The following is a 25,538-nucleotide window of genomic DNA, read 5'->3' as shown; positions in this document are numbered from 1 at the left end:
TGCCAGATGTACAGGGTTGGGGATCACATTTAGACGGACGATGCCCGAGTGGGGTGGATAAGCTGGGGGACTGTGAGCATGGACTAGGTTGTTCAGGGACAGAGGATAGAAGTACAGAACGCTGAGCTGTTCCCTTCTCTCTGTGACGCTCTGGGTCTGTGGTTTGCTGAGCAGCTTGCAAAGCAGCCGCCGCCCGCCTGCTCCGGCTCAGCTCAGGTCTCCACCCCCGCAAAGTAAAAGGGGCTGCAGTGGGGCACGGCCACCGGGCGCCACTATTGCCACAAGAAAAGCTACATTCCCTGGGGAAATCCTGTGATGATGATGATGATGATTGTAAGCTATAATATCTAGGTAGTGAGGTAGATACTATTATCATCATTATCATTCATGATTTTCTAACAGAGGAAACAACCTAAAGAAGCTAAGTAACCTATCCAAGACCACACAAATAGAACTTGAACTCAGAGTTCTGACTCAGCCTGCACCTCCCTCTCTCTGGGAAAGAAGGTGATGATGGGGGGGCGGGGTCAGGGGATGAGTCAGAGAGGACCTTGTGGGAAAGTCTGTAATCTCTACCATCCCTCATGCTTCTCCTAGCATCTCTCAGGGCCACCTTAGCACACACAGCACCAACCGGGAGATGACTAACTTTGGACTCAAAACACTCTCCCCTGGTTAAAATCATCCAGTCTTCACCCCACCAACACCCACCCACCCACCCAGTTTTTAGGAGCAGTGGACAGAGAAGGCCAGCTGGGGCTGGACTGGAGCTGGAATCAGGGAGCTAGGGGTGGCTTGGGCTGGGATCCCAGGGAAGATGCTGAAGGTGCCATCTGTGTTTGGTGGTACCTTGGTGCCCTGCCTACACTGAGCTCCCATCAGGTGTTCGCTGACTGACTGTCCAACCCCACGCTGGACTGAGTTTGGCTCCGAGCACCCTGCTGAAGGAGGGCACAGACACACTGTAACGTGCCCACTGAAGGACCAGGCACCTGGACGAAGTGTGGTGAGGATGTTAAGAGCATAGGCTCTGGTGGCAGACCTGAGTCCTGGAGAGACACTTAACCTCTCTGAGTCTCAGCTTCCTCATCTGTAAAATGGGGGAAATAATACGTACCCAATCTGAGCACAGAGAGCTCGCCTCTCAGTCTGTCCAAGCGCCTGGTCCTCAACAGGTGTTCAGTGTATGTTTGTGAAATGAATAAATGCGTGAATAAGGTGGGGTGTGTTAGGTTGTTACTACCCATGCTGCTGCAAACATTCTTGGCCAGGTCTTCTGGGGCCCGTGTGTGTCCCATTCTCTTCGGAGCCATCTGGAAGGGAATTGCTTCTTGGAGGGAAGGCACATCTTCAACTCCACTGGACAATGCCACAATGCCGCATCTTTTTTTTTTTTTTTAGCCACGCAGTTTGCGGGATCTTAGTTCCCCAACCAGGGATCGAACCTACGCCCTTGGCAGTGAAAGCCTGGAGTCTTAACTACTGAACCACCAGCGACTTCCTGCTACATCGTTTTTTAAAGCGGGCATACCAGGTTACTCTCCACTAACAGTGTGCAAAGAGTTCCCATTGCTCCACAGTGTCTTGGTACTGTCAGATTTTTAAATTTTTCACAGTCGTGAAGTGTGTTCATTCAGTACAATTGTGGAAACGCATCAGCAGGGACGAGCCTCACGAACATCGTGTTGAGAAGGAAAAGCAAAGCTGCAGTAAAATCCACATGGCAGATGCCTTTTCTATCAAAGTTCAAAACCCTGCAAAACAATGTGTTATCTGGAGATATGTACGTATGTAGTAAAAACGTTTTTGAAAGGCAAAATCATGGTAAAAATAAAGGAGAGGATAGTAGTTCCCTCTGGGGAGGAGGGAGGAGATGCAAGGGGGATGGAGAGGTACACCACTGTGCGTAATGTAGTTCTTTATTGATAGAGTATGTGAAATATTTGAAAATAAATACATACGGTGGGGTCATTTGAAGTGCCTGAGGGGCTCTTGGGTAAAAGGGCCCAGACTTCTCTTAGTGGGTCCAGAGATCAGAACCCGTCCTGATGAGTAGATGCTACGGGCCCAGATGCCAGCCCAGACAAAGGAGATGGGCACAGGACTTGTTTCTGTCCTGGAGCAGGTTGCCACCAGAGGGAGTGTGAGCCCCGTTACTGGGACACAAGACAGCTTACCACTCTTGGGTGATCCATTTTGTGATCTGTCCTAGAGGACCTTGGTGGCTTCTTCAACCCTGGGGATTCCAACACTCTAGGAATGAACAACAGTCCATCTGGACCCCAGAACCCCGCTCCTGTCCTCCCTGGAGAGCTGCAGTTCCTGCCCTGAAATATTGCCAGAGGGTTGTCTTTTTTCTGGCTGCACCGTGGTTCGCGGGATCTCAGTTCCCCGACCAGGAATCGATCCCAGGCCATGGCAGTGAAAGCCCAGAATCCTAACCACTAGGCCACCAGGGAACTCCCTGCCAGAGTTTGGTTCTTTGAGCCAAAACAAGAGGCCTGGAAGTTAATTCCAGGAAGAACTTGCCTGTCTTGTGGGATCAAACAGAAATGGAGTGGGATAAGGGAGAGGAAGAGGCCGTGGGCTCTTGACCACTGGCCCCTCTCCTGGCCAAATAGGAGAGGGACCCCAGGGCTGAGGCTGGGGCCAAGGAGTGACTCCTGTCCAGCGCCTCCTCCCCAGGGCTCTCTGAGTCTTGCCCCAGCCATGCCAGCCGAGGGGGAAGCTCCCGTGGAGCCCTTGTCTCAGGAAGCCACCGAGTGGAGGCAGGACACCGGGACACCTCCCACCTCATCTATGGGGGTTTGGGGGTCAGGCTGTCTTCCTGCTGAGAGTCCAAGGTGGGGGGACCCACTAGGGAGGAATGTGATGGGAAGGCATTTAGCAAGACTGAGGAGATTGGATAAAAGGTGGGAGAATGAGGGTATCTGGAGGAGGTGTTGGTCTATGCAGGGCAGCTGGGGGGAGGGAGAGGTATATTTATCTTCTGAGCTCGTGGCATTAAAAATAACCAGGGCCCCTGCGTAACCCAAGCTCCCAGGTTTCTATGGCAGGGTGAAGGCCATCAGTGGGGACTAGAAGGGCAGAGCAAAGAGGAAGCAGAGGATGGAATCAGAAAGGTCTCCTCCCACCCCGCCCCCCCCCCCCAGTCTGGGGCTACTGAGGGCAGGGACTGGGCAGGCTGGTGCCCCTAGGGCTGGCTGGAGGGGGCAGGGAGGGAAGGAGGAGGGGAGCGGGGAGCCAGGCAGGAACAATGCTGGCACTGAGCCAGGAGCTGGAGTCAGGGACTGAGGAGAGAGGAGGGAAGGGGAAAGGATGAGGGGTGGAGAAGAGAAAAAGAAAAGAGAGCTGGGAGAGGTGGAGAAAGTGTCCCCACGTGGGTGCGCCCACACTACTCCTCTTCTGAGTCTCTAAAGCTACTTGAGGAAAGGAGCCTGTCCTCTGAGTTCCAGCCCCTTGAGGAGCTGAAGCTACAGCAGGAGGAACTTCAGTTAGCCTTTAGGAAGGATTTCCCTGGAGGAATTGGGGGCAAGGGAAGGAGTGAGCCAGAGAGGATTGTGGGAGGGTGCAATCTCTCCGTCTCTGTTAAGTCCCGGGACTCAGCCGGGTTGTGCCCCACGTTCTTGCCCTGAGACAGGCTGCTGGAAGGATGACCTCACCTTTCTGCCTCTGTTTCTGCAGTTCCTTGGCTGATTTCTGAGTCAGGGACTGTGATGACAGAAGGACAATTACAGGAAAGTTTCACTGAAAGATTAGCCTCTATACCCAGCTGTGAGGAAAGGGGCTGGAGCTGAGACCTGGGCAGCCTGATGGCAGAGGCTGAGGATGGCACGAGAGGGCCCTTCTGACACCTTGTCCCACAGAGCTTGCTGTGGGGTGTCCCATCCCGGCTCAGCTCTGGAACTGAGGGCGAGGAGCCGGAATGATGTGCTTGGCACATACTAGGAGGTTGGGGAGTATTTCCTCAATGGATGAGAGGACGGATGAAAGTCAGGGACTGCATTGGTCCTGCTCAGCACAGGGTCTGGCGACTAGCTGATGCTCCGTAAATGTTTGTCGAGGGAATAAATGCTGCCCATCTGGCCAAGGCCAGGCCTGGGCCCTGCCTTTGTAGGCATCCCTGAAAACAGTAATGACACCTGTGCTGTGGTCGAACCAAGAGGAGGATGGGCTGGTCCTTGGGTCTCCTTACGCTTAGGTACACCCTGGGTGGGCTGAAATGAATTGGGGGCTGGACCATCAGGCCTCTGAGGAAGCTCCAGTGTCCCGCCCCAAAGCTGGGCCAAGTGAGGGTGGCTCTCCCTCCCCAGGCAGCTCTGGGCTGAGCCCAGGATCCCCTGCCCTTAGGATCCTGCTGAAACTTTAGCCCATAATCCCCCACCTGAGCCTGAAGGGCTCCCACAGCTATCCTGGCCTCATAATCTTCAGTCCAGAAGGAGAGGAGAGGCCCAGCAGGGAGCAGAGGCTTGTCCCCCTTCCAGGGTGAGAGATGGAAGAGAGCCTATGGGGAAGACTAACACTTCTCCACCCTGGGGCACCCACTTCCCTGGCTGGGGAGAAAGAGGATGTGGAGGGGTCCTGCTGACACCTGTTGGGACCAAGCAGACCCCTCTTAATGTGACCAATGATTTCCCTGCTGCCTGAGTGATCCCCCAAGCAGGCCACACCACTTTCTGGTCCTCAGTTGCTTCTTGAACAAAGGAGAGGCATGATCCCCAAAGGCCCTTCCTTCTGGGACTCTGTTCTCTGGTTCTACAATTCCCAGCTTCTAAGATTCCACCTTGGGGCAGCTGGAAGGGAGGGCACGTTGCCGAGGACCGTGCAGCTGTCAGGCTGCTCCAGCTTGAGTCACCAGCTTGAATCCCAACCTGACCTGACACACCTGCTCACCTCAATGAGTGGGGGTGGGAGCTGAGACCTGAGTCCAGTTACCTCCAGACACCCCCAGATCTCCTCTGATGGCTGCCAGAATTGCCTTCCTCTCTGCTTTTCTCATCTCCTACTCCCCTGCAAGTGGCTGGATCCCCTGGGGGAAGCTGGGAGAGGCTGGCCAAACCTGTGGAGGGCTGGGATAGGAATGAGGTTTCTGGGGTGCTGGCCGGGGGCAGAGGTCAGGCAAGCATTTGATGAGCAGGCAGAAGAACGGAGGAGACGACCTTTTAAAGTCCCTTCCAGTTGGAGGAGTCGGGCATGCAGCTCCAAGGGATGAGAAAAGGACGAGAATGTCATGGGAAAAGAATGATGGTTCAAGAGGAGACCAGGGGCTGGGGTTAAGTGGGGTCAACCCTGTCTCATCTCACCCCCTTTGGTGCCAGTGACTGGGCAAGGGGCTGACCCTGCTGTCTGGGAGCAATTGTCACAGCCCTGTGGGGAGCGGGCGGGGAGCGGGGGAGGAAGGGGCAATTCAGGCAAACCCCACCAGCCCACCAGCCCAAAGGGAAAGGGGAACAGAGATGGGAGGAGAGGGACTGGGGTTCCTGGGACACCCAAGGAAGAAGGTGAGGGAGGGACACTGCCCCCTACAAGGCTACTCTGAGGAGAACTTCTCTTTGAGTGGGAATAGGGCTGGGAAGGAAGGTGCGACTGGACTGTAGGAGGGATGGTGAGGAAGGGGCCAGGCCACCCTCGGGTGGGCCTGGAGTGGGGAGCTCTTGGCAGCCCCGGCTAGGAGTGAGGGTGCTGTCAGCCAGCCAGGTTTCTGCCGCTGCCTGGGAAGAGCCCAGCCCAGAGATCCTTATCCAGGGCAGGGACAGAACTGGTTTCTCGACTGGCAGCACCAAGGGGGACAGGGGAAGGAAGAAGCCAAGAGGTCAGGAGGGCAGTGGCAGGCTTGAAGGAGAGGTGGGAGGACCTGACCTGGGGACCCCCGACCCTCACTAGAGCCGCAGTCTCAACCGCCAGGGGACCTCCGTAGGCATCGCTTTTGCATCCTATTTGCATATGACGGATTCACTTTCTAGACGGACTGAAGGACCCTCCCAGGTCCCCCAGCTGTCCCTGTCCTGCTATCCTGTCCCTCGTCTTTCTCAGGTACGACTGGCCCAGGCAGGAGAAATCCCTGGGTGGACTCCTCCCCACCTCCCCACCCCAGTCTCTCCCTTTCCACTGACACCTGAAGAGTCCTAAAGTCACTGAGGAGAGAGGCAGAGGAGCCAGCAAGAGGTGGGGGACTCTGGGGGACTCTCCTCAGAGCCTGCTCCCTTTCATCCTCCGCTACAAAGGGCCTGGCGGCCCCAGTCCCATCCATCTTGTGCCTGTGGCGGTCCTTAAGTAGCCCTTTGTTGGGACCTGGGGTCAGAGGGCCTGACCAGCATGCCCCCTCTCCTCTGAGCCCCACCCCTGGGGCCCTTTCTTTCCCCCTCTTCCCCTCCTCCTGAGTATCTCAGCCTTCTCCAGCCTAGATCTCTCTGTCTCTCCCTCTGTCTCTCTCTCTGTCTCTCGCTCTGTCTCTCTCTCTGTCTCTCTCTCCCCTCTCTCAGGGCTTCCTGTATCTGGCTCCACCTCGGCCAATCCCTCCCATGTGGATTCCTGTAACGTGGTTCCTCCTGTCACACACTGGCACGGAGCTGCCCTCAGGTTCTGGAGGCCTCAGAGGTACCCTGGGCCTTGGCTTCCCCAGGGCTTTCTCCTCTCTGGTCTCAGCTGTGCCCTGACTCTCTTGGTTTTGACATTTCTAGACCTTTCTCTCAGCTCCATGCTCCTGTTTCTTGGCGTGTGTGTGTGTGTATACTTCAGTTTCCCTAAGATGTCGCTGTAGACTGTCCCAGTGCCTGTAAGTGCCCCTGCCATGTGTGCCAGCCCTGACCTCAGGAGAGAATCACACATACCCCCTCCCTTGGCTTTGCCCTCCCTTCCTCTCTGGCTCTTCTTGCTCTGGCCCTTGTTGGGGCTCAGTGACCCAGGCCCCTCTGTTGCCCCAGAAGTTTCACCTTCTCCCTCTCCTCTGAGAAGCTTGGACTCTAGAAAAGACTCTGCCCACAGATATCTCACAGAATTTTCAGGATGCATGCAGGGGTGGGGGGTCCTATGCATTTTCCCTCCAATGCACTGCTGAGTAATGAGGGCAGGTAACAGAAGAGGAACCCAAGAGGCCTTGGGTTGGGAGGGGAAGCTGGAGAGATTTTCTCACAGGCTGGGCTGGGCTGGGCCAAATGGGTGAGGTGGCCGCTCCCTGGTCCAATCTCCTGGGTCCAGGACTGTAACTTCCTCGTCATCTCAGGCTGGCAGGCAGGGAAGTACTGGAGAAGCAGAGCCAGGAGGAGGTGCCTGCCCAAGGGGCGCCTCGGTCTCAGGGTGGACACACAGCTACTGCCTTCAGAGAACCCCCAGTCCACTGGGGGAGACCCAGTCCCTGCCCTCCGAGATCTCCTGGGAAAAAGAAATGTCTCTTCTGTCTGCCATTCTCAACAACTTTATTCAGAAAGAGACAAGCTAGGCAGAGAAACAAGAGCAGATGCCCCGAACAGACAGACAGAGCTCCAGACGCAAGGGCCTGGGAAAGGCTTGAAAAAAGGCCTCTCCAGGGTGGGAGTGGGGAGTCAAGTTGATGGGGGAAGGGTAGGTTGGGGAGCCAGCAGCCTGGATGCAGGCCAGACAGAGCTGGAGTCAAGGATGGGGTGAGAGGGGAGGAGATGATGCCGAAGATAAAGAAAGGGCTCAGGCTGACAAATTAAGACTCTTCTGGGTTAAACCAAACACAAAACGCATCCAGAAAGCTCAGCCTGATTCATTCTTCCAGTTCTGAAAACAGCACCAGCAGCGACAAAAGCCAGACAGCAATTCTTTTTTTTTCATAAATTTTTATTTATTTATTTATTTATTTATTTATTTTTGGCTGCATTGGGTCTTCGTTGCTGCGCACAGGCTTTCTCTAGTTGCAGCGAGTGGGGCTGCTCTTGGTTGTGGTGCGCGGGCTTCTCATTGCGGTGGCTTCTCTTGTTGCGGATCACGGACTCTAGAGCGCGCAGGCTTCAGTAGATGTGGCTCGTGGGCTCCGTAGTTGTGGCTCGTGGGCTTTAGAGGGCAGGCTCAGTAGGTGTGGCTCACGAGCTTAGCTGCTCCGTGGCACGTGGGATCTCCCCAGACCAGGGCTCGAACCCGTGTCCCTTGCATTGGCAGGCGGATTCTTAACCACTGTGCCACCGGGGAAGCCCCCAGACGGCCATTCTTGACGCCTCCCTTCTAATGCATCACAATCTGCACCCTCCCCCAAATTTTTCTCCACCTTCTGCCCGAGCATCTCACCAGTCTTCTGATGGCTTTCCCTCACTTCCCCTTTTCTCTGATCCATCTCCACCTGGCTGCCAGAAGAAAATCCTTAGAACACAAGTGAAATGCCACCCCCTTTTTTAAAATCCTTCAACGGCCTCTCATTGCTCTTAGAATAAAATAAGAAATAGTGGCAATTCCCTGGTGATCCAGTGGTAAGGAGTCCGTGCTCTCCCGGCTGAGGGCCCGGGTTTGATCCCTGGTCAGGAACTGAGATCCCACAAGCTGCGCAAGGCGCAGTCAGAAAAAAAGAAAGAAAGAAAAAGAAAAGAAATACTTACTGTGGCCCTCAGGTCCTTCAGGCTCTGCACGATCCAGCCACTGATGGCCCGCCCCCAGCTGCCAGGCACTCCAGTTATGGGACCTTGAACAGCCCCAAACTGTCCTTAGAGACTCTACCCCATGGTTCTCTCTGCTTAGAGCACCTTCCCCTCTGCTCTACCCCACTGAGTCCTCCAGGGCCCCCCTAAGTGCTTTGTCCTCCAAAACACCTGCTCTTCTGATGCTCTGCCCACCCCCAATCTAAATGAGGTCTTCTCTGCGGTGCTCTCTCCCTCTACTCCGCTTCTCCTTCATAGCACCTACCACACAGGTAATTGCATATATATATATATATTTTTTTTTTTTTTTTGCTGCATCGGGTCTTAGTTGCGGCACGCGGGGTCTTCGTTGAGGCGTGCGGGGTCTTCGTGGTGGTGCATGGGCTTCTCTCTAGTTGTGGCACCCAGGCTCCAGAGCTCGTGGGCTCTGTAGTTTGCGGCACACGGGCTTTCTAGTTGAGGCGCGTGAGCTCAGTAGCTGTGGTTCATGGGCTTAGTTGCCCTGCGACATGTGGGATCTTAGTTTCCTGACCAGGGATCTAACACGCGTCCCCTGCATTGCAAAGTGGGTGCTTTACCACTGGACCACCAAGGAAGTCCCTTGCATATTTATTGATGCATTTACTTTTTAACCATCTTTCCCTACTAAAGGTCTGTTCCCCTCCCCCCCCACAGCCCCCATGAGGGCAGAGATCTTGTCCATTTTATTCATTTCTGTGTTTCCAGTACCTAGCAGGGTGCCCAGCTCCTAGGAGTCTCTCAGGAAACAATAGTTGGATGAATAAATGAAAGGGTCCCTCACCTCCCCCACCCCACACTCAGAGACGGGACTTGCTTACCCAAGGACTCTGCACACTGTCTGCCTGCTCCCTGGCCCTGACCCTCTGCCCTCAGCTGCCGAATGTGGCCTCTCTTGGGGCAGGAACAGAAGGCTCTGGCCCCAGGGCATCCTGGTCTTGCAGGGAGAGGAGGCTCCCCAGCCGACACAGAAGCTCTGAAGCGTGACCACCAACTGTGCACTGTGCCGATGGAGGGAGAGGCCGCTTGAGGCCGTGTGAGGAGCTAAGCTTTGGAGAAGCAGCTGAATGCCAGTGGGTGAGAGGGCGGCATACCATGCAGGGGAGGTTGGAGCTGAGGCCTGCCTGCAGGAACACACACCGGAAAGGGCAGGGGCCATGTCTTGAAGGGCCTCTAATACCCGTTTGGACTTTATTTTGGACAAAAAGAGGGGGTGCAGCTAAAGGGATTTTGTGTCTTGTTTTATGGTTTTTTAAACAGGGCTCTGACATAATAAAATGTATGTGTTGAAGGATCCTCTGGCAGCACTGTGGAGGATAGATCAGAGATGCTAAGAGCTTACTATTGCTAAGTGCTATGTACGTAATGAGATTTATTTTATTTAACTATTACAACACGCTTGTGAGGTAGATGTTATATATAATTGCTGTTTTCTAGATTAGAAGCCTGAGACTCATAACAGCCCTCTTCATTGGAAAAGTGCTGCTTCCCATCCCATGGGATTCTGATGCGATTGTTAATCACCGAACCAGACCTGTTCCTTGGCCATGGGTGTGGCATGAGGTCCAGGCCTGGCCAATCAGTGGGCCCCTTGCTTTGCCAACAGCGACTAGACCAAGGGTCCAGGGATGGTCATGTGATATAAGCAGAACCAGACTGAGTCCTTCTGGGATGTTGAAGATATAGACCCCGGGAGAGAGTCCCACTTGTTTTTGGATCTCAAGCGGTAACCATGTAAGCTTGGGGCATATGAAGCCAATTTCCTATGACTCAGAGAACATTTCTGTGTGATAGGATTGAAGGCGACCAATGCACAAAGAAACAGAGGTGAGCAGGATGGATGCAAAGGGAGAGGCTGATGTACTTGTTTGGGTCCCTGGACTTAGCCACACCTGAAGCTAGACCCAGCTGAAACTTCCCAGGACATAAGCTATTGAATTACATTATTTTGTGTTTAGTTCAAAACTATACATGTACTCCCCCACCATGTTCAGAGCAGCACTATTTACAATAGCCAAGACATGGAAAATAATCCAAGTGCCCAACAACGGACGATTGGCCTAAGAAGACATGGCATGTGTGTGTGTGTGTGTATATATATATATATATATATATATATATATATATATATACACACTATGGAATATTACTCAGCCATAAAAAAGAATAAAATATTGTCATTTGCAGCAACATGGATGGACGTAGTGATTATTATACTAAGTGAAGTAAGTCAGACAGAGAAAGAAAAATATTATATATCACTTATACGTGAAATCTAAAAAATAATACAGGGAATTCCCTGGTGGTTCAGTGGTTAGGACTCCACACTTCCACTGCAGGGGGCCAGAGTTCACTCCCTGGTCAGGGAACTAAGATCCCAAAAGCCAGGCAGTGTGGCCAAAAAAATAATAATACAAATGAACTTGTTTACAAAACAGAAACAGACTCACATAGAAAACAAATTTATGGTTACCAAAGGGGAAAGGGGATGGGGGAGGAATAAATTAGGAGTATGGGAATAACAGATATGCACTAACATATATAAAATAAGTGAACAACAAGGATTTACTGTATAGCACAGGGAACTGTATTCAGTATTTTGTAATAGTCTAAAATGGAAAAGAATTGAAAAAAAATATATATATATATATCCGAATCACTTTGCTGTACACCTGAAACTAACACAATATTGTAAACCAACTATACTTCAATTAAAAACAAAAACAAGGGGCTTCCCTTGTGGCGCAGTGGTTGAGAGTCCGCCTGCCGATGCAGGGGACACGGGTTTGTGCCCCGGTCCAGGAAGATCCCACATGCCGCAGAGTGGCTGGGCCCGTGAGCCATGGCTGCTGAGCCTGCGCGTCCGGAGCCTGTGCTCCGCAACGAGAGAGGCCACAACAGTGAGAGGCCCTCGTACCGCAAAAACAAAACAAAAACAAAAACAAAAACTCCAGACAACTGAAGCTCAGAGACACTAAGTAACTTGTCTGAGGTCACACAACTAGCAAGTGGCAGAACCAGGATTTGAGCCTCTCTTATTCTAACACTTGTGCTCATTTCGCCCTATCACAGCATGATAATGTAAAGAGCAAACAGGCAAAACAGTTAGGAGGTGAGCAGTGAGAAAGCATGGTCTAGGGCAGTGGCCTGGGGAAGGAGGGCAGGCATTTGAGAGATGATGATGGAATGTGGGAAGACACGGGACAGATCTGAGTGTGGAGGCTCAGTGAGGTGAGTGGGAGGAGGACCCAAGGGGCCTGGAAGACCCAGGAGACAGGGCAGATGGGGCAGAGTGAGGGATCTCAAGGCAGAGATGGGTTTGTCTCAGACACAGAGGATACCTGGGTAAGGGCAAGGCCAGCCCGTGGGCGGTGACGAGCTTGTCTGGAACCAGGTGGGAAGCCAAGGCCAGGCCCAGGGTCGCCCACAGATTGGGGTTGGAGGAGAGAGAAGGAACAATTGGAGGAGGAGGAAGCTATGTCACCATCGTGGGGGAAGGTGGGAATCAGTTCCCCAACATGCCAGCTCAGAGTCAGGGGGGCCCTGGTGGCCTTGGAAGCCAGAGCAGGAGACAAAGGAGGCTGGAGGAGGGGAAGTGAAGGTGATGCTCATGGACTCAGCAGAAAATGAGGGGGTGGTGATGAGAAAGGTGAAGGGAAGGTGGTTCCCTCCCAGGTGTGTAAGTCGCACCGGTGCTGCTGAAACATCGACTCTCTCACACTGCAATTTAGAGGCAAAGTTGAACTCAGGTGACTTACCCAACCCCTTCCCAATGAGCCAGAGACAGGTTTTATTTTCTAAAACATTTTAATAAAATTAACCAATAAATATTCTACACTGTATGGGCTACAGGGACAAAGAGTGGAAGACAGAGGGCCGGTCTTCCCAGTCGGGCCCTCAGGTCCCCTTGCAGAAAAAGAGAGAGACGGTGCTCTGGGCTGGCTTGGGGCTGGGACTGCTGACTTGGGATGGGGGGAGTGATTCTGGAACGGGTGATCTGGGGTCCTGCCATCCATCCCACTTTGTTGGTGTATGGGAGGAGAGGAGGGGCCAAGAAAAGCAGAGCCCCTGCAGGAGGCATCCTAGCACCCCCAGAAGTGACTGGGGTGAGGGGAGAGCTAGCCTAGAAGGAAGGAATGGGGGAGGGGCAGCCCATGGGGCAGTGAAGCAGGGAGCATGGGCTGGTGGCAGGCTCTGGCGGCTCTTGGGCCACAGCCACTCACTCTCGGACGTAGACCCTGGTGCACACGATGTCGTCCGCCGTCATGGTCTGAAAGGGGAGAAGTCATTGTTAGCCTGGGTCCTGTGTTTGGTTGCAGGAGGGTTGGGCGGAGGTACTCTGCTTGACCTCCAGGTCCAAACCTACTTCTTGGCTCAGGACTGACAGGTAAGAGCTGGTCACAAAATGCCTGGGCATCATGGGATGGAGGACAGTACAGCCCCAGGGGTCCATCCTAAGTCTTTCTCCCCAAGCCAGGAAGATCCCCGCGGAGAACTGTTGGGACCTCTCAGCGCATGTCCTTTGTTCCAAATGGAAGGGACATCCTTTTACATTTGCACAAGGACACTGTATGGGACAGAGACAGCCTAGTCCTGCCCCAGCAGCCTCATAGGAGACAGGGAGACCAGCCACAGTTGTTCTTAAATCTCCTGCACCCTGGAATGTCCCGGAAAATCTCTGAAGGTAGCACTGGGCTTGCTGTGAGCTGAGAGGAGGCAGGCCTTACCAGGATCAGCTCTCCGTCATTGGTCAGTTCTCTGGTCCAGGAGGTCTTGGGACCCTCTCCCTTCAAAAGCCTCTGCTCGCAGACCATTTTGTTCTCACTCTCCCATTTTACCAGGCTCTGCATGAGAGGGTGGTCAGGTGAGGTGGGCCCACAGCAGGGACAATGCTGTGAGAGGTATAGGGGATGCACCCCCTTTCTTCCCACCACCACTATCTAGGGACTTTCTCCATTGGAACTGGAGGAAAGACTCTAGGAAAAGACTGGAAAATGTCATGTTGAGAGGCAGGGCAATAGATGCCCTGAGGGACCCCGTCCCGGCACGCACCTTACAGGGTCTCCCGTCCACAGTCTGCTCCTCAAACTCTTCTCCAATATTGAAGTTGATCTCTGTGGTACGCACGGTGGTAGAGGTTTTGATGTAGAAAGTGTCTCCCTCCTGTTTGATCTCCACTGCTGGCTTGGATGCTGCAGCCACGGCGATCTTCCTCAGCATCACGTTCACCCCTGGAGGGAGAGGAGAGGCTCGACTCTTATGGGTGCTCCAGGAGCCTGGCTCACACTCTCCCCAGGGACAGCAGGAGCAGGCTGAACTGTGAGCGGCTGGGAAGAGGGGCAAGCTGCCTGGGTGTCCAAGAAAGCACCTTGAAGGGAGGGCAGGTGGTACAGCCCTGATGGCTGGTGGGTTCAGGGAGGAGGGACAGAGAGGCAGTGCCCCGCCCTTGGGAGTTCTGCTTCTAGCTACGGCCCCACCTGGATGAGTCAGCAGCCCTGGATCGGGATCCCCAAGTCTCAGCTCTTCACTCGGTTCTTGGGGGCAGCTTCCCCCTATTCCTCTCATCCTGCGACAGCTCACCTTGGCTCAATTCACCTCACTTTTGGTCCTTTGTCCATCCTGCTGGAGACCATCTGCTGGGGTGGGCTCATCAGAGTCACTGCGTCTGCACCCCCGCCCACGTGCAGGGCAGGCCTTCCCCAGCCAGGCCTCACTACTCACGTCCTGGAGTAGGGGCCACTCCCCTCTCTGCCCACTCCCCTCCCCTGTCTCGTGGCCTTTATTTGCTGAGCCTCTGTCCCTCCCCAGGATGAGAAGGAGCAGGGATTCTCAGCAGGGGAAGAGGTGGGACAGCTGTTTCCCCCTACAGAATGGTCAGAAGCCTGGGGACACCACCGGCTGTGAAATAAGATCTATTAGGCCATGATTTCCACCTGGCTCACCCTCCCTTGCAGGCTGGGTGACCCTGGGCAAATGGCTTAACCTCTCTGAGCCTTAGATTCCACAACTGTAAAATGGAGACAGTAACTTCTTCAAGAGCCTATCACATGGGATGATGTGTGTTTAGGCCCTAGCACACGCAGTGCCAGGCACATCTATATGTTTTCAGGAAACAATAGCTACTCTTATTGTTGTTGTTATTTTCACTGATAAAAGGAAGGCAAAGAAAAAGCCAGAGTTGGGGCTCAGACAAAGTTCCCTGCATCGGACTCCTGCCCACCTGCCCTCCTGGAACAGAAAGGGACACTCCCCTCCCCTCCCCTGATGTGGGCCCGACTCCAGGAACACCCACCCAACTTCAGGGGTCAGGTCTTCTCATTCAGTCTCTGTGGATTCAGAGTCGCTGTGCCTGTCCCCCTATCCTTTCCCAGATTGGACCCCTTCTCTCTATTCCCTAGTTATTTAAAAGGAGTGGAGGAGCCAGAGAGAGCAGCCCTCTGGCAGGAAGTCAAGCAGGCAGGGAGGCACCTCTAGTCAGGGCCCAGGTCCAAGCTCTACACCCTCACCTGGCCTGGCCTCCTGCCCTGAACTGGAGCAGAACGCTTCAGGGAAGCAATGGGTGGGATGAGGGGCCAAGCTGGGCTGGGCCAGGCAAGTGGGATTCCCTACCTCCCAATGCGGTCCAGACCCCCTGGCCCTCCTCCAGACCTGGGTCCCTAGAGAAGAAACAAATCCCCTTTCCCCTCGGCACCAGAGCAGACCCACTCTATTCCAGACAGAAGGGAGTGGGAGGAAGCCCTGTCCCTCAGGAGCCCCAGGAGCCCACTTCTTGGCTGCCAATCTCTTGGGTCCAGGGAGAAATGACTGAGGTTCCCAGGACTAATTGACTTGGTAAAAGAGACATATCCCACTCCACCTCCTTGGACAAAAAGACTACTTCACTCTCTGGTGCTACCCGGGAAGTCCATCCTGTTATCCATCTTTCCCGTTATAGGAACAGGAGCTGCTAGCTATGTGTCGTAACCATCATAGTGGATGGGACGGGTATCCCCCAAATACCTGAGCATCCCTCCCCGGGAGAGAGACTCTTGCATAGGACAAAGAGGGGTGAGAAGGGACTGAGATTCCTGCGGAAGCAAGGCTAGGTCCAGAGGAGACAACCCTCCAGCCCGCTTCTGGTACCTGTGGTGCTGGGGCCAGGCTCAGCCAACGTTGGCTGACTCAGGACTGTGTTTGTCTAACGGGTCTGTTTTCAATCTGCCCCACAGCAAGCCCTGAGGAGGGCACGTGGCTCTGAGAGACCCCGCAGGGAGGACAAACAGACTGAAGACAGACAGACAACAGGGTTGGGTTTGGGATCTTATCCTCCAGCTGGGGCCTGGGGGTGTGCCAGGCCACTGCCTCCTCCACTGGGGAGAGGGGCCAGAATCCAGAGAAGTTGGGGGATGGAATGGCATCTAGGCTTTCTGAAGGGAAAATTGTTATCCTTTGGCAGGATCTTGGTGGCACGCGGGATCCTGGCTGCAGCATGAGGCATGCATGCGGGATCTAGTTCTCCGACCAGGGATCAAACCCAGGCCCCCTGCACTGGGAGTGCGGGGTCCCCATTGGACCACCAGGGAAGTCCTGGATCTTTCATTTCAACAAGGGTAGGGCAAGAAAGGCTGACATGATTACAAGAAATACTGTGGTCAGACTGCAAGCAGAACTAATGGTAAGGAAGGATGGAAATTCCTGCTTTCCTCACTGCATTCCAGCCCCTTCCTAGTTCCTGACTCATTTCTACAGCCCCCGGCCCCACACAGGGTGCCCTCTGCTCATTCCAGCTGGGGTCTCTCTGTTCAGTTCAGAAATGGATGGCTCCAGGGTTTCCAGGTGGCTTCCCAGTGGCTGGGTCCTTGACTAACCTCCATCTCTTTGCAGAGCCCTCTCCCCAGCCGGCCCAGGCTTTCCCCACCCCTCCTCCCCAGACACCAGAGGGCACACAGGAGTTGGGAAGGGCAGTCTGGGTAGATTCAACTTCCTCCACCTTTAACCAACAGACCTAGCTGGGCTGCAGCCCGTCTCCAGGGAGGCAGGGAGAAGAGAATTCGGATTTTCTCAAAGGGAGGGGATGGCTGGGGTTTCACACGAAGCCATTTGTTGAAATCTAAGAAAGTGATAATTATCCAGAGTGAGTTTAGGATTCTGGAGCTGCTCGCTGTAGGAAAATATTTGTCTCACAGATGGAGGGTGGGGGGAGCAGAGTGGAAAAGTTCTGAAAGGGGGATCTGGGGGCCCTGCGGTGACGGATCACCTGGTGGGTGGAGCCCCGCACAGAGAGATCTGGAATCTGCCCGGGGATTGGGTTACCTGCGGGGGGCAAGGGGAAGGAGGCAGGAATGCCTGGGGTGGGGGTGGGAGGCTCGGCTGGGTAGGGACCCAGGCTCCCAGCCTGGATGCAGGGTTTGCAGCTTCCGAACTGCGGAGAACCCCACTGCCTCACCCCAGGGAATACCGACCTCATGCTTCTGGTTTCTACTTGATTCAGAGGCTGAGTCGCCGCAGGAGTTGGCGTCTGTGGGCGCCCCGCCAGAGGAAGAAGGATTTAGGTGTTCGGGCTCAGCGCCCCGGGACCCAGGCGTCTGACCCCTATTCTTGGGAATGCAGGCGCCCAGCTTCCCACGCCCTGATTCCAACTTCCCTTTCTTTCTCGTACCCACCTCCGAGGCCTCGGCGGAGCCCCCTCTCCTCTCCCGGGCGCTCAAAAATCTCCTTACCCAGAACTTTGAGCAGATCCTCAAAGTTCTCCGATCGGATGATCTTCCAGTTGCCAGAGAAGTTGGGCATGGTGGCGGTGCTAGTGGCAGTCCCCTTAGATCCTTCGGCTGGAGCACTGGACGCTGAGTCCTTTAGTCGAAAGAGATGTCTCCGCCGCCTTCGCCGGATGGTAAGACTCAGGATCCAGGACTCGTCCGAGGATAACCCTAAAGCCGGCCTGGGCTCTCGCGCGGGCAGCTTTTATACCCTTTGTGGACCCGCCCTTGCCCAAGAATGAGGTGGTCCCGCCTCCCGCTCCGCCCCCCCCTCCACCCCACCTGGGACGCCTTGAGCCCCGGCCCTGCATTACCACCCCACCCCCACTCCCACCCGGTCCTCTGGATCTAGCCCAGTGGGCGGGTCCAGAATTCGCTGAGAGGGCCCGAGATTGCTGGCTCCCGCGCCAGTGGGTGGATGAGGAGGCGGACGGAGGGCTATAGCCCTCGGACTGGGCTCTCAACCGAGAGGAGAGGGCGCTAGGCCCGGGGCACAGATGCTGGGCTCTCACGTCCTGCAGTCCGAGGCACAGGGTCGCACCTCGCTTTTTCCCCATCCCTGCCCAACCTGACACGGTGCGCTCGACTCCTTGGCGCCGGACACCCGGCGACACCACCGGCGGGTGAACCCCTGCTGGCAAGCCAGAGCTGGGGAAGAGAATGCGCGGCCGAGCTCCGGCTCCACTGAAGCTTGAGTTGGATCCAGTGTGACCGCTCCGAACTCGAGACCGGCTGGGGAGCCCTGGGGTTTAGGGGCCAGGCACCTAAGTGAGGCAACGGCGCCCCCTACTGGAACAACTCGAAGAGGCTGGGAGGGGGCTTCACCCCCTACCCACCACCCTCGACTCCCCACCCGGTATCGGGCTCAAGTAGCGCCTGCGGACGCTGGAAGTTGAAGCAAAGAGACTCATTCTTCTTAAAGCGTTGGGCGGGCATCGAAGGGTTAAACAGGAGCCTGGAGCGCCAGGCTGCGGAGGGCAGAGGTCACAGCCAATCACTTGACACGAGCTCTTTATTACGGCGCTTTCTCTGTCACTCGGCTCCCCAGACCCCCGAGGGAATCGCAGCAGGCGGCAGGGAGGGGAGGCGGGGACTGAGGCGCGGAGCCCTCGGCGCGCCGCGCTGCCACCTAGGTTGCGGGGAGTCTGGGTGCCCCGGGGAAGGGGCGGAGCGGGGTCTCAGGTGTCACCATTCTGAGCCGTAAAACTGGCGGAAGGAGAGGCCGCCCCGCCGCGAGCAGCTTTGAAGTGGGAGATCAAAGGAAGGGGGTAGGGAACGGCTCCCCACGGAGACCCAAGTGGGAGTGAGCGAGACCCCGGGGGAGAGGGCCAGGAGACAGAGAAACAAATGGAAGTCAGGCAGGGAACCTCGGATACAGGCCGGGAGACTCGAGACCGCCGACCGCAGAGGATGCGGTACCCTGAGCGGGCGGAACCCGGGGGCCTGTCTAGCGCTGAGGGACACTGCAGCCCAGCTGCCCTCGGCGAATCCGTGCACGTGGCCCCGATGCCCGTACCGCACCCCACCCCCGCCACCCTGCCGGAGCTGTCCTCCCAGTTTCTTCCGAGACGGTGAAGAAAATCCCCTCATCTGGTCCCAGCCCTGGGTTCCTGCCCTGGCCCCTCCCTGCCAGCGTGGCCATGGGTGGAGCAGAAGACAGGCTCTCCGAGATTCTAGGCCCTTTCCCTTAGAGCCCGGGAACGGTCTAAGGAGGTAGGGGCCTTAGTTGGGGAGGAGCCCGGAGGAGGAGAGCCAAGGGAGAGGGGCTGGAGGATTTACCAAAGTCACACTGGAGGTCGAGTCTCTGTGCTGTAAAGAGGAAAATCTCTGAATTACGGGTGTGTAGGAAAAAAAATAATGCAACTAGGGTGACTCTGGAGCAGGAGGGATGGAGATTAGACTGTAGAAAGGACTTCTTGACAGGGTCCCACCCTGCAATAACCAATAAAATGTCAGTTCTGAAGAAGGGAGCTGGATGCTCCAGCCTGGTTTTAGGGTTCCAGGTTTGGTGTGGGAGAGTTTATTTGGGGGTGCGGGTGGCCTGGTCTTCTGGAAGTGAGGGGGCAGCAGGTCGAAGGGCTCTCGGAGGATGGACAGACAAAAGCGGAGGTGGTGGTGGTCCCTGGGGGGTGCTTAGGGCCTGGGGTTAAGGCACAGCCTGTGCTCCTCCCCCATCCACCCGGCTCCAGCAACGCTGTAGGTAAAGGGAGGGGGATTAGGTTCTGACAGTGAAATCAGGCTCCCAGCCAAAGGGTTGAGGAGAGGCTGGGGGAGGGAACATGGCGGAAAGCAGACTCCTGCTGCCTCTCCTTCCCCCTCACTGCCCCCTACCTCTTCCACCCAGGTCCCATGTCCATCTCCACTCCAGCCCTCTTGAGACCCCAGCCAGAATAGTCCAGTCTCCTCAATATGCATCCCTCCTGCTGCAAAAGAGAAGGGCCAGTGGTGGCCCTCTCCCCCACAAGCCTTGTGAGAAGGATGTAGTAACCTCGCTCAAAAGATGGTCATCCAGAATGAGGGAGCCTAGACCTGCAGGAGCACAGAGGAGGGATGTGATCTGGCTGAGGAAACTGGAGAGGCTGGAGGTGGGGGCTCCCTGGGGTGGAGGAAGGAGGCCTGGGCCCACTCCCCTCCCTTCACTTCCTCACTCCCCCCACTGGCCAGGCAGCCAGAATTTCCAAAAAGACAGAAGTAAGACAAAGGAAAGTCGGGCTGGGAGGGGAATTTTTTCCAGATGTGCTTGTGGTTTGGCAGCTCTGGGCCTGAGTTTCAGCCCCCGCACCCCAACTCTGGCTGAGGGAGGTGGGCAGAGGGTCCAGAGCATGGTGCCGGGCAGCTAGGCTGGATGTCTCAGCCTCCAGCAGCCCTGTTACCTCACAGAAGCATGGAGGCTCATGTGTAAGGGGTGCTTAGGGGAGATTCAGGGGAAGGGGGTTGGGGGACTGGGGTTGGGAGCAGTGGGATGAGAGGGCTGGGGGTACCGGGAAAGGGGGCTAACAGAGGAGGCTGGGGGAGCCTAAGGGCAAGGGGCAGGGACTAGGGCCCTGGAACAAGGCGATGGGGAGGAGTTTAGCCAGCATCAGTCATTCAGTCACAACTGGCTTTAATTTCCCGCTGGGATCCATAAGGAGAAGGAATTTCCTAGTGTCGCTGACCTTTTAATTATGACCAAATCTGCTGCAGATCTCCTGGGGCAACGCGTTCCCCTTCCTAGGAGCCTTGGTCATACTCCTCTTGGGGTTCCTCCTAGGAATTTGGAGACTCAGGTGGGGGAGGGTGCTTAATTGGTGAGAAAAGCTGGGGGAGCAGAGGCAGGATGGGGGTGGGGTGGGGAGGAAAGCAACCGGCTTGAGAGAGTTAGGAAAGAAACACTCTGGGGATTTGTTCCCGTTGCAGTGTGGCTATGAGGAAAGTGGCTGGTTTTGCACAAGGAATGGAGATGGGCAGGCTCTGAATGGTTGCAAGAGTGTGGGTGTGAGTAGATGTAGATGCGTGCACGATTGAGGGGTCTGGGGGCTTGGGAAGAGGAGGCTCCCCCACTCCTCTCCATCATTCCCTTGAAGCTGAGTGGGGGAGGAGTGATGGGAAGAGTGGGAGTGTCATGAACCCCTCACCCTCACCCCCAACTGGGACCAAGGAGATTCTCTGGCCAAAGCCAGCACTTGTAGAAGGGCCTCACCCTGACCAGTGTTATTGCATCTGCTGGATCACAGAGTTTGTTGGCTGGGAGTCATGTAGAAATTAAACCCAGGTGGGGCTGGACACCTGGGTCTCTGCCACTCAGGGTAGGGGCAGCAAATAAAGCAGGACTTCTATAGAGGGTAGGGAAGTCGGAAAGTAGAAGAGGGGAGTTGGGAGTGCCTGGGGCAGGACAGCTGTGTCTCCTGGCCTCCCTGAGCCCTCAGGATTCCACTCAGCACCGAGCGTAGACTTAAGCATCCTGCCTCCTAGTCTGCTCTGATCCTCGGTACCGAAGGGGATGTTCCATTCGTGTGTCTCCCTGGGTTTAGGGACCAGCCCTTTTCAAATCTGGTAAGGCCGGCTCTGATTCTCCGCAAATGAAATTGCCGTTGCAACAGGATGGATGGCAGTTAGACCAAAAAAGAGCTTCCAGCAAGCTAAAGTGCAAGCTGGGAGGCAGAGAACTAGAAAGGAGGCAACTCATTTCCCAGGAACATCTGGGCACATGGGAGAGACCCTGAGAACTAAGGAAGACGTGAGCAGAGAATCCGAGTGACCGGGGGAAGGGGCAGCTGGACTCAAAGGTAGGGGATGACAAGTGGCCTCTGGGGCCAGCCCCAGGGCCCTGCAAAGAGGGAGGTAAGTATGGCCCAGTAGGGTCAGAGCCACGGGGTGTGAGGAGGGGACTGACTGTGATAGGAGGGATTACAGTTAGACAAGGGGAGGATCTGCACCGCACCCAGGCAGCCAGGCGGCTCCTCTGTTGTTTTTGGCTCTGCTACCTGGTTCCCAGCTCCTTCCGCCAACGCTTTCCTCAGGGCTGGGCCGGGCACACTGAGCCGCGGGGGGGCTGAGCAAGGGAGGGGAGAAGGAGGAGGTGGGGATGCACTGGCTGAAGACAGTGTTCGGATTGAATCTCTTTCGCCTGAGAGAGGCCCCTGGCTCTGCTCGCCTTTTCAGGGGGCAGGCGCAGAGGTGTGGGCAGTCACTGAAGAGCCTGGAGACCCCCTGCACAAAGCCTGGCCACCACTGCACTGATTCTATTCCTTGACCCTGGGCTCTTTGTTTCTCTGTCCCTCTACCGTGGCTCCACCATCTAGACTTTGCTTCTTGCCAGTCTGGCATGGGAGGTCATCCCTTTCTCCACGTAGGCCCCTGCTCAGTTTTCTCTCCTACTGCAGTGAAAGGCACCAAATCCGACTCCCCTTCCTCTGGAGCCTCCACGCTTCTCAGAGAACCTCCCGGCTGAGGTGGGGATTCAGTGTGGCTGGGACTGTTGGTGGCAGTTGCCAGCATCTGAAGCTGGATGGGCCTGGACCTGACTCTGGCCAGCTGTGGCCCCTCCCCCCCGAAGGAATCCCCCCAGGGCAGCACTGCTGGATGAAGAAGTCAGTCAGCACCGAGACCTGCAGTTAAACTCCTTTTAGCTTTTATGATGCAGTGACTAGGGCCAGACCCCTCTGCCATTTCCACTCCCTGCCCTGCACTGGCCCCTTAACCCTGGCAGCCCAAGGCAGGAGGGAGAAGGCTGTAGCTATGACAGGTTTGGCAGGCTGGACACCTGGGTTTGCATGGCACCTGGGGACAGTGGCTAACCCTGGAAAAGATGAACAGCCTGCAGTCTAGCCCAAAACTGGTTCTGGGGAGCCCGAACCATCTCCCAGATGCCTCCTCTCCCACTCTCTGAGGATGGCAAATGGAAGAAGAGCCAGGGGTGTAAAGAACCCCTCTCTCCATTGAGATGGTCTGGAGTTTCTGGAGGAAGAAAGAAATCGGCAAGGCTGCAGATTGGATGGGTGCTCTATCCCTCTTCTGGCCTGAACTGCAGAAGGTGGGCACTGGGCCAGATAATCAGACTCTGGGATTGAAGAGGAAAGAGGCAGGAGGGAGGCGAGAAGGGCGAGGTCCCAGAGGAGAAACTGAGGGGGCCGCAGGTCTGAGCTTTGAGGTTCTGGATGGAGACAGAAAGAGGGTGTTGGACTCACTGTCCCTGGGGGGGGGGGCTGTGGGCAGGGTAAGGGGGCTGATGGGTCAGACTCAGGAACGTCGGCCAGCTTGGGGAGAACACCACTTCAAAGCTCCTTAGCTCTCACATTCCCCTCCTGTCTCTAGCCCCCAAATGCAGCTACTGTCTCCAGGTAAGACCTAGTAGCTTGGGACTTCCCTGGTGGCGCAGTGGTTAAGAATCTGGGGACACGGGTTCGAGCAGGGGACACGGGTTCGAGCCCTGGTCCGGGAAGATCCCACATGCTGCGGAGCAACTAAGCCTGTGCACCACAACTACTGAGCCCGCGCGCCTAGAGCCAGTGCTCTGCAACAAGAGAAGCCACCGCAATGAGAAGCCCGTGCACCGCGACGAAGCGTATCCCCCGCTCGTCGCACCTAGAGAAAGCCGGCGTGCAGCAATGAAGACCCAACACAGCCAAAAATAAATTAAAAAAAAAAAAAAAAGACCTAGTAGCTTGGCCCCCAGCCTGGCTCCTAGGGGCCTATGGAAACCAGCTGTGCTAATGGCTCCAGGAAGGGGGCTGAAGCCCCAAGAGTCGGGTAATAAGGGCCAGCTTCCCCAACACCAGGGCCCTTCCTGCTGCAGACCAGGCCCAGGCCAGGGGGCCAGACTCCCTGGAGACAGAATCAGAGGTGCAGGGGGATTAGAGCAGAGTAAGGGAGGGCCCCAGGAGCCCAGATTCCTGGTCCCTGCCCCCATCCTCCCATCTTGAGCAGGCAGGGAATTAAGAAGGGATACAAGAGTTCAGAGTCTGGCCCCTTTGCCAGGCTAGGGCCTTGTCCTTCCAGTGACCCTGCCATCCCACCCCTCCTTATAGCAGGGCTGGAGACATGGGAGTGTGGGGGAGGCCCCAGACTGACCTAGCCCTAATGGCTTTCCCTGGGCAGCATGAACAAAATGGGAAAAAGATGTGTGAAGTGGGAAGCTCTGATTTCCTTTCCCCTGTAGGCTCCAGCTCTGGAAAATGTTAGCTGTCAAAGAGAGACTGTACAGTCTCCCTGCCTCCCCCAACCCAGTACCCCTTACCCCATCCCATCCACCAGGGCCCCCCAGCCTGTCTGGATTCCTAAAGGGCACTGGGCTAGTGTCTGTGAATTTCAGCTCGCCAGGCTGAGGACACACTGTTGTGACAACCCCCCACCCCACCCCGCCCCGCTTGCGTCTTCTCCACCAATCTGGGAAAGACATCCAAGCGGGAGCTTTGGCACTTGGGATACTCAGGGACACGTCCCTGGGGGATCAAAGGAGCCAGCAGCTCCTGGATTTCACAGCTGCCAACCTCTCGCCACGGTCTCACGCCTCCTAAATCCCAGTGCTCTAGGACTGTTGGCCACACATTTCCAGGTTTCCGGATGATCCGGAGTTTTGGTTAGTCTTCCCACTGAGCTTGCAGTGGCTGGCCTAGAGAGGGAGCCATCCTGAGTCAAGGACACACAGTGTGTGCCTTTCTCCCTGCTTGGGGGCAGTGTGGTCTCATTGGGCCAAGTCTCCTCTGATGAGCTCCCTGACCCACGGGTACTAGGTTCCTAGGAGCCCCAGGGAATTGATTCCAAAGCTGGGAGGAGGCAGTTCTTGCCTTGGAGTGGAGAGTGGGCATGGGGGTGGGTTCTAACCTAGCAGAAAGGCAACAGATCGCTCTGCCCTTTCCCCAGCCCGGGGGCCCCTTTGATCTGACCCCAGATCCACCCTCCCACCCTTCAGGAAAGCTTCCCAGACCTACCCACTCTGCCAGCTCAGCCCGGCGTCCAAGCCCCAGCCTTAGGTGTCCGGCTATCGGGCTATATTATCTGCCTCTGCCTCCCTGTTGGTCCTGGGTGTGGGCTCCATCTCCCTCCCCAGCTCCCAGGGCGGGGGCAGTCTGCCTTCTTCCTCCTTTGGTTATGGTTTGGATCCGTCTCATGGAATCTTTCCAAGAAGGAACCGAGCAGGATTCCACAAGGTAGAAGGGAGTGAAGAACCTGCCCCTTGGGGAAGCTGCCTCTGGTCTAGGGATGCCAGACAATTTAGGTTCCTGGTGCTGCATTGGGACAGGGGGGTCAGGGTCACAGGCACAGGGCCCAATCCTCAGTGCCCAGGTCTGGGAAAGGAGTGGCTCTGACTCTGAACCCACCACTGTGCAACAGCTTTCCATGTACTGTCTTGGGTCTGTTTGATTCCAAAGCTTTGCTCTAAAACACTTCAGAGTGGAATTCAGTTGAGCCTGGAGGAAGATTAAGATGTACTTGTCTTTCCATGGCAAATTCTTAAAAATACCTTCTCTCTCTGCCTCTTCCCTCCACCCCCATCTCTCTCAAAATCCTATGCATTATATATACTCTTTCAAAGAAAGCACAGAGTTGATGGTATCCCTAAATAAGGCTAGAAACCTTACATATTGAAGAAAGAAACAAACTAAACCAGCAAGTCAGCACAGTTAAGCGGTGGGAGGGCAGAGAGGAGATTGGAGCAAAGACCTGTGCGGCAGTTCCCACAGGCCAGGGGCTGGGGTGGAAGGGACTCACCAGG

General features: G+C 55.6%; 1 protein-coding gene across 2 annotated transcripts; it reads right to left on the bottom strand.

Moving 5' to 3' along the window:
- Positions 1-12,423: 12,423 nt before the first annotated feature.
- On the bottom strand, positions 12,424-18,074 carry CRABP2 (cellular retinoic acid binding protein 2). 2 transcript variants are annotated; one of them, XM_030841878.3, is made up of 5 exons: positions 17,913-18,074; positions 17,309-17,515; positions 13,662-13,840; positions 13,337-13,453; positions 12,424-12,879 (listed from the first exon to the last, which is right to left on the bottom strand). In XM_030841878.3, exons 2-5 carry the CDS (start codon positions 17,376-17,378, stop codon positions 12,829-12,831), a joined length of 417 nt encoding a protein of 138 aa, XP_030697738.1. In that variant the 5' UTR covers positions 17,379-17,515; positions 17,913-18,074; the 3' UTR covers positions 12,424-12,828. The 2 variants fall into 2 exon arrangements, with proteins under 2 accessions (XP_030697738.1, XP_030697737.1); XM_030841877.3 differs by having other exon boundaries at positions 17,309-17,466.
- Positions 18,075-25,538: the final 7,464 nt, after the last annotated feature.

Source organism: Globicephala melas, chromosome 1, assembly GCF_963455315.2.
Source record: "Globicephala melas chromosome 1, mGloMel1.2, whole genome shotgun sequence".
Lineage (NCBI taxonomy): Eukaryota > Metazoa > Chordata > Mammalia > Artiodactyla > Delphinidae > Globicephala > Globicephala melas.
The sequence above is the reverse complement of the archived record's forward strand: the minus strand, read 5'-3'. Positions and strand labels throughout refer to the sequence as shown.